Source organism: Bremia lactucae, linkage group LG4 (assembly GCF_004359215.1).
Source record: "Bremia lactucae strain SF5 linkage group LG4, whole genome shotgun sequence".
NCBI classification, from domain to species: Eukaryota; Oomycota; class Peronosporomycetes; order Peronosporales; family Peronosporaceae; genus Bremia; species Bremia lactucae.
In genome coordinates, this window is record NC_090613.1 from 4,001,248 (window position 1) to 4,009,593 (window position 8,346).

The 8,346-nt window shown below is 46.4% G+C and overlaps 2 protein-coding genes across 2 annotated transcripts; both read right to left on the bottom strand.

The window, feature by feature from the left end:
* Window positions 1-3,253: 3,253 nt before the first annotated feature.
* Window positions 3,254-5,884, bottom strand: CCR75_001606 (uncharacterized protein; the record flags this gene model as incomplete). The annotated part of the gene is made up of 4 exons (XM_067959708.1): window positions 3,254-3,542; window positions 3,623-5,409; window positions 5,484-5,549; window positions 5,614-5,884. The coding sequence occupies 4 exons, from the start codon at window positions 5,882-5,884 to the stop codon at window positions 3,435-3,437; spliced, it is 2,232 nt and encodes a 743-aa protein (XP_067816283.1). The 3' UTR covers window positions 3,254-3,434.
* A 230-nt stretch (window positions 5,885-6,114) lies between these two features.
* Window positions 6,115-8,028, bottom strand: CCR75_001607 (uncharacterized protein; the record flags this gene model as incomplete). The annotated part of the gene is made up of 1 exon (XM_067959709.1): window positions 6,115-8,028. The coding sequence occupies one exon, from the start codon at window positions 8,026-8,028 to the stop codon at window positions 6,115-6,117; it is 1,914 nt and encodes a 637-aa protein (XP_067816284.1).
* Window positions 8,029-8,346: the final 318 nt, after the last annotated feature.

An 8,346-nucleotide genomic window follows, 5' to 3' on the forward strand; every position in this document is an offset into this window, starting at 1 on the left:
ACTCTAGTTTTGCAACAAGATGTACCATCTTGCTGAATTTCCCTACAAAAACAAGGATTCCGCTGTTTATGTGATCGTCTTCGGGAAAACCGAAGACGAAGTCCATATATACGGACTACCAACATTCTGCCGGGAGAGGTAGAGGTTGGAGAGGTGCTCGTGATGAAGAGCTAGGTATCACCCGTTGACATACCTCGCAAGCACGAATGTACTTGCGCATGAACTGATACTGGCGGTACCAGTAAAAGTCGCGAGTTACTGTGAGATAAGTTTTCTCACGTCCACGATGCCCACTTGGTGGTGCATCGTTACACTCATACATGATGCGCAAGCGCAAATTATTGGGAGTTGGGGACGACGACACGTGGAGTGTCGCTGGCAACGGCTGTGTAGTACAGTAAGCCGTTGCGTATTGTGTATCGATCGGATGACGATCGATTAAGGGCCGGTGAATCTTTAAAATATTTATTGGATGGATTCATCAGAAACGCAGAAAGTCTTTACCTTCTGTGTTGGTTTTTTATGGAATCAAACAAAGTTGATGACGGAGCACTTGTAATGAGTATTGCAACAGTGGGTATTAATTCCAATGTTAAAGTGTGCAGCCGACTCGAAATCGGATCGGCGTGATAACGCATCAGCGACGACATTGATACGTCCTAATTTATATGCCACGGAGAAATTATACTCCGCGAAGAAGGATAGCCACCTCGCCATTCTTTCCGAGAGATGTGACTGTTTACGGCCGTGCGTAATGATGCATGGTCCGTATATACCATATACGGTCTATCTCGTCCGGGAGACCCTAAATTTAGCCTGTGCATATTTCATGGCAAGGAGTTCTTTATCTTGCGCTGGGTAATCGCGTCCAGCTGGTTGCAGCTAACGTGATTGGTAACAGACGACGCGTCTGTATCGTATTGCATTAACGCGGAGCCGATTGCGAAATCGCTAGCGTAACAAAACACATGGAATGGTCTATCTTGATCTGCAATCGCCAAGATGGGGGTTTGCATCCAGCTTTTCTTAATATCATCGAAGGAAAGCTGACAATCAGGGTTCCATGACAACTTTACGTTTTTTCTTCAACAAAGAAGAAAGATATACTGTCATTTTAGCACAAGTACGTGAGTACTTGTGCAAAAATGCCGCTAAACGAGGAACTGTTTTAGTCCCTTACATCGACTGGTACAAGCCAGTCGGTGATCGCCTTGATCTTTTTCTGAATCGCGGCATTCACCGTGTTTACCCACGATGCACCCAAGAAGAGGTATTTCGCTTGCAGCGAATATACATTTCTGCATGCAACTTGTGCTTACGCATAAGGGTAAGAACCTTTCGGACGTGGATACGATGAACTTCAACATCCGGCGTTCCGTTCATGGGTCTGCTATGAACGAAGTCGTCATCATAATAGCTCGGTACAAAATCCCGCCCCGATCTCAATAGATTGGTTACACGTTTGTCAAATGTCGCAGGGGCATTACTAAACCCCTGTGGCATGACTAGCCACTCCCATAGCATACTACTTGGGGGTGATTACTGCTGTGAGCGGAATATCTTGTTCACGCACAAGGATCTGATAGAATCCATCCAGCAGATTCATTGACGAAAAGATAGTACTCTTTGACATGCCATCAATGATTACATATTTTCGTGGTATCGGCGTTTGAGCCGGTACAGTTGCAGTATTCAGTTTATTGAATGCATGCACTATCCGCCAACCTCCTGTTGCATTGCGCACACAGAAGGTTGTAGAGCTATGTGGGAAAGTTGATTCCCTCACATGGCCCGCTGCTAAGCATTCGGCAAAGAATTTGTCGATCGCTATTACTTGTTCACGACGCAACGGCAATTGATTCATACCACAGTATTTCGAACCTGGGATAAGGTCGATTTCGTGTCGAGTGCCTTTGTCGTTAGGCAACTCGCACGGTACTGATTCAGGGAAGACATCCTAAAATTCAACTAAATCTTTATGCATATGGGTTGTTTTCAAAGACTCCCAGGATCGGGACGTAAAACGTATAATCCGAATCTTCTCATTCAGGACACTTTCGTTTATCGATGAGCTATTGAGAATCCGTTCGTTCTCAAGAAATACGATTGCCGACCGAATATTGGCCACGTTGTCGTCATCTGTGACAAGTAGGCAGATCTGCTTGACTTTACTACTACGCAGATCAGCAAAAACCGTTTCGATTATAGCGTTGGCAATCGAGTTATCTCCGAAGTTAACTTCGGAGGCGCTAATAGATCAAGTGTATAAGCGCCTACACTTGATCCATTGTTTACTAAGACATTGATTGTCTCAGTTTCTTCTTTGGAACTTATTTCCAAAGGTACCTGGGAACCTTAGACCACAGGTTTCCGGGGACTTCTTCTCTCAGAAATTATTTGGTGAATATCCTCCCCAACATCCTCTAGCTGTGGTTGCGCTACCACAGCGATATCCTTCACGATCGACTCTCCAGTCGAGCAAGGACTTTCGCACTCTCTCTTATAGACGGGCGTTCCAAATTCTCTTGGATGTTGCTTTTCAAGAAAGCATCCTTGTTTCGTACCTCTTAACTTATTCGAGTGGTTGAACTTCGACGCTGCCTGTGCTTGTGCACTTCCGTCAATAACTATGTCCACGTCACAATAGCGGACCTTCGATGTTGCATTTGCTCGTGCACAGCCGTCGGGATCTAACTCCACAATGTGCTGGGTATTCACACTGAGGTCTTGTGCAGTCATGCTAACGACCGAACCACAAGTGAGGCCATCGCACTCACTCGTACGACATCCACACGCCTGTAACGCTCAAAGACGTTCATTAGTTGGCCATGATGAACGAGAGACAATTATTAAATTGTTCTAGAAGGGACAACAGCATTGTGAAGCGAACCACCTGCTGACTTGCCGTATTCCCAAGCCTGCGTACGGAAGAATATGCACTAAGATGCACAAGGTCATGGTTTTGAGCACCATTATCTATCTCCAACTTCCAAGCTCTTTGCTTTAAAGTGACTTGGAAAGGATAGTTCAAGCACTTATGGCTTCGCTTACTTGAATTTTCGGGACGGTCTGGGTCATGATGGGATACCAGCATTCTTGTATTTAAAAAAATCTTTACTTGCACTTCGTTCTAGGACGGTTCCAACTTTTCTAAACCGCGCAAAAAAGTCAATGGAAAGCCGTCAGATAACGCCGCAGTTGGTGATCGTGCACGGAGAGTTTGGCGTTGATCTATGTAATGCAATGTGATACGCTGTAATTCAGAAATTAAATTGACTAAAAACTGCATGAAGTGAGTTTAGAAATTCTCTTCCTAAAATGTGGTTTTACTCTTTTTAAACCCATACGGCAATTTTTCGTTCAATAGTAGTAATTGTCCCGTCCTATCCTATATATTGATGTTTTGTCCTCTTTTTTAGCGCTCAGACTCATGTTTACGAGGAACTTTGCCACACTATTTCTTTCGCCTCTTTAAACATCACAACGACACATGTCACATTATCGGTCGACCGCTGATGAAAAATGGCATACTCAATAAGCGCCTACACAAAGAAAAACGAGAGAGAATCGCGCCATTAATCCACCACAAGCATCATCTAGCACAATCCACTCACTCACACACCTCAACAGCCCGTTGCACATCTTTCAATTCGACAAGTTTTCGACGAACAAAATCCACAGCTTCTTGATCTTTCAACACATCATACAATCCGTCACTTGCGAGCATCACAAACTCGCACTCGTCTGTTAATTCCGTGACGGTAAACTCTGGCGTCGGAATCACTAATGGACCTTTTAAAATATCGTTGGGATTCACCGGTAATTCCTGCGAATTGTACTCGTTCCGTGCTTTCGTGTCAATGTCATCGACCAAAGGCTCGACGAGATCAAACGACTTGAAAGGGGCGTCGCCAAAGGCACGCGAGACGGCCAATTCGCCCATAATACGTCCGTGAATCACAAAGCCGCCAGTCTCTCGAATCCGCTGCGCTTCGTCCGTTCGACTGGGTTTATGATCATTTGAAAGTCGTTCAGCTGTGCCATTGCGACTCAAGACAGTGCGCGAGTCTCCAACGTTGGCCACAAAGAGATACTTGCCCGCCACAAAGACTGTCGTGGCCGTGCTTCCAGCTTGCGGACGATCCGAGGTCCTTAAAAATTCTTCATCCGTACGTTCAAACGCATTGGTCAAGCGCTTCATGATGATTGATTGCAATTCCTCAATTGTCATTGTTAGTAAAGGTTTCAATTCACTCGTGTGCATGAAAAACGCGGTAATGAGGCTATGGTGGAGCACGTCACTCAAAAACGAAGATGCTTCGTCACCGCCATGGCCGTCATAGACAGCAAAGAATGACTGGGGATGCAATCCCAAACGACTTAATGGTTCAATACACAAGTCTTGAATAATCGTATGCGCGTCTTCCATATGTTTACGAGCGCCCATGTCGGCATGCGCTCCAAAGTCAAACCGATTGACAGTTAAACACGTTTGTGCCACGAGTAAATCGTCGCCAATTTCCAGTCGATAGGGTTCTTGATAACTTCCCACGAGTTTCATAAATGTCCCATTCGTCGAGTTTAAATCAATCAAATAAAATTGATTCGTCAATTCATCAAACCAAATTGCAGCATGTTTTCGAGAGAGTTCCCCATCACTTGTATGGATTTGATTCTCCGCAGATCGACCAATTCCTGCACCTTCTTGTGTAATCACAAACTCCGTGCCAGCTAATTTGCCACTTAATGCCGAGACCGTAAGACTTGGCAATTCTTCGTGAAACGATGTAACAAGAAAATCCGATTTTCCAACTCGAAATGCCACGTGAGGCTCGAGAGGCCATTGCATACGATCGCCCATATTTTCGTCATTTGCTTGGGTTTCCACGGGACTTAACCGCACAAACGTGTCCCCATTTGCTTGGTCGCCATTGACTAAATAGAAACGCCCGTGACTATACAGCACACGTGCGTGGTCGGTCTCTGCAAGGAGTGTATCGGCAGGTATACTTGCAATATTCTCACAAGTTTGGCCAATACCGCCTCCTTTCTCATCAAACGTAAAGCTTGTGACGGTATCTTCTTCGGTAAACGCCGTCATTTTAAGCACCACGTGGGTCCATGTGTGTTCGAGATACAAAGGCACTGGATCGTCTTCGACTTGGTCAGTAGCGAGATGATCGTCTATTTTGACCGATTCAGGCACGGAAGGCATTTCTTTCGAGTCATAAAGCTTGTCGTTTTCAACAATCGCGTTGCTGCTAGACGCATTATTGCCGGTAGGAGTACTATCGTTCTCCTTTGTCGGTGGTACATAGCTCCCGATACTGCTAGTATTGGAGCGAAGAAGGCGATGAACGCCTGATGTGCGGGCCCGTTGGAAAGAACTCGCTAATCGGACATCGGATTCTACGTGTTACAACGCGTATTAGTGTCTAAAGTCGCATCATGGCACGAAAAAGGACTGCAACATGGCCACGTACGTGGCGGTTCTAATCGCAAATGAGTCGAACGTCGACGATCCGGGTCATTCTCGTGTTTCCGTACCACTACAAACCACACGATATTGTCACAAAGGAAGAGAGTGTGCTTTAAATGGCCACACGATGTCACGTGCCTTGCATCTTGAGCGTCTGGACATCCTGCGCGTCCGCCATGGCGCGTCTTCTAGCGTGATGTTCTCGGTATTAAATCTACTCGTGGCAACACGAGAGATTCGGCGGTTTGATACTGAATCTTGCAATACGTTGCAAAGAATTGGCACTTGCGTACTAAACGCGCCCCACGAGGCGTAACAACGAGCCAAAGAAGAGTTGCAAGGTCTGCCAAGGGGCGAGGATGTCTCTGCCACTGCGGAACGAGATCGGACGCACTTGGTGTACATCACATCAGTCGGTTGTTTTTATTTTTTTTAAAGAAAACCTTTCAATCTATATATTAATTTGTTTTTCACGAACAATGAAAAATTCGCAATTTAAATACAAATTTACAGGAATACAATCGCCAAAAGTATAAATTAATTTGAATTCCATTTTGACAGACATCCGTAGGTTTACACACAACCATGGACAAACTTTTGAGGGACATTAAAATTGGTCAGGACTCGTAAGTCGCTCAATAGTATGAAGCGTCCGTAAATCGAGAATCTTTGGTCCGATAAAACGAAGACGCGTCATGATTGCTACTATCCCCTCGTCGGCGGGGTGCACCAGATGCCTCAAACTCGCTAAAGCCGCTGCTTTGAAAACTCGGGTCGCCATTGTAGTGGCTCTGGTCGTAATTACTATTCGTGGCCGCAAAACTCTCGTCGCCCATATATCTGCTCTCATCTGCCGTGGACATGCGGTATTCTGTCTGGCCGGACGCTTGAAAGCGCGTTTGGCCGTGATAATCACTTGCTGACGTCGATCGCGAGTCTTTGGGTTCAAAAAACGACTCGTCCAAAGACAAATCCGGTCGCTTTGTCGTCTTTTTCGACCCTTTTTGACCCATTCCATGCCATCCATTCGACAGATCTTGAATCGAATCGCCCCCAAAATCGCTCTCGTCCTCGGAAGCAAGATCCTCTCGATGTCGACTGTCATACTTTGATTGAAAGTGATTCCCCGAGTGACCAGAGCTATACATACTTTGACCATAAAACGACGACGACTGGGACGAGTATTGCGAATACTGACTCGTACCGTGTGAAGAATTTGTTTGCGCCATTGGTGGCAAGGACATTTGAGAATGCGCTAAAGCGATTTGGCTTCGTGGTGTCAACATGTCGAGGTTTGGATCATTGTACGTAAGTCGACCTCCATCGTGATCGTAAGGCTCCTGATCGAATTGGCTATTGCCAGGATTTGGCGGGTAATTGTCGTCACTAAACCCTGTTGGCGACATGTTGTGATTCTGATGATAATTTGCCGCCACTGTTGACGCTTGAGCCACGCCTTGAGTGTGATCGTGACGTCCTCTTTCAAGACCAGGGTCGTCGTCTTGGACCAGTTGATTGGTTTTCTTGTATACAAAGAGGGCGACCAGTAACACAAGCGCAATCGCGCCTGCCATCATTAAACCAAGCATTAACGTATTTGATGCAGTACTCGTGGCATTCGATGCTGCATCAGCTAATACGGACGCCGCGGCCGACGGCGATCCAGACGACGAAGATGATCGCGACGTATCTGCTTCTTGCTTTGAATCCGTACCATTGTCGGATAAATTGTCTTGTTTCGTAGTCTTGTCACTTGTTTTACTTGTCTTTAAATCGACTGTATTTGATTCGAGAGTCTCTTGAATCGTACTGGCATCCTTCTTCGTAGGAGGTTTCAAAGTCTGTTGGGTCTCGTTTAAATCACTTTTAGAGCCTACACTGGCATCGTCGTCCGATCCAGACTCGGGATCGATGATTTGTTTCCTCACTTTTAAAGAAATTGATTTCGGTGGTGCATTTGGCACGGGTTTCGACTCCTCTGGCTTGATTTCAACTTCAGTTGGAGGACTGGAGGTTGGCTTGTCAAAATTAGCATTGCTGTCAGCCGTGGGGATGGCGTCGGACACAGGCGCTGTCTGTTGAAGAAGTGGGGACCTTGTAAACGTAACCTCCGTGGTCTCGTCCTTTGGCTTTACCACACCAGTCGCTTTGTCTCGATTGGCGTCGCGCTTTGCAGGATCGACGGGTTTGTTAACAGGTAAAGGTTTGTCGGTAGCATCTACGTCCTTATTATTCACTCCCGGGGAAGCACTTGTCAAAGGCGCCCGTGTACTTGGTGCGTCGGTTGGTTTTAAAACCTCGGGCGTCGGTGTCGAGGGCTCTGCTGGTTCCGACGAGTCCGACGATGCATTCTGGTCAAGCAACCATGGCCGTTCTGGTCGTTGCGTCGCCAACGTTGGAACACGTCCATTATTGAGATCCTCTTTAAAATTCAAGACCGTTTCTGGATCCCCATCGCGACTTTGCACTGCAAAAATCTGTGCATTGGCCTGTGAATTCATGAGCAGTACCACCAGCACGAATCTGAGCCACCGTCGGTGGACCTGCATTGTCCAGCCTCCGGAGCCCGAAGCGTCACGCCAGCGCAACTTTCCTGGAATCTGCGCTGAAGGTTCGATAAAAACAGCTCTATTGTTCCCTGCACCAAAGTCTTGCGTAACCCTCTTGCCGGAATCAATAGCAGTCCACTTACTTGCCACTATCAATTCAAAACGAGGTTGATCACGTGACAAGGCAAACTGTAGGAGTCGTTATTTTGAGCTTGTGCGGCACTGTGCCTTTAGCCGCATAAGAGTCAGATGTAAAAAACTCGCGAGTTGCCCGTGTCATGCACACACATGTCTTGGTTCTGCACCGACGTTCTTGGA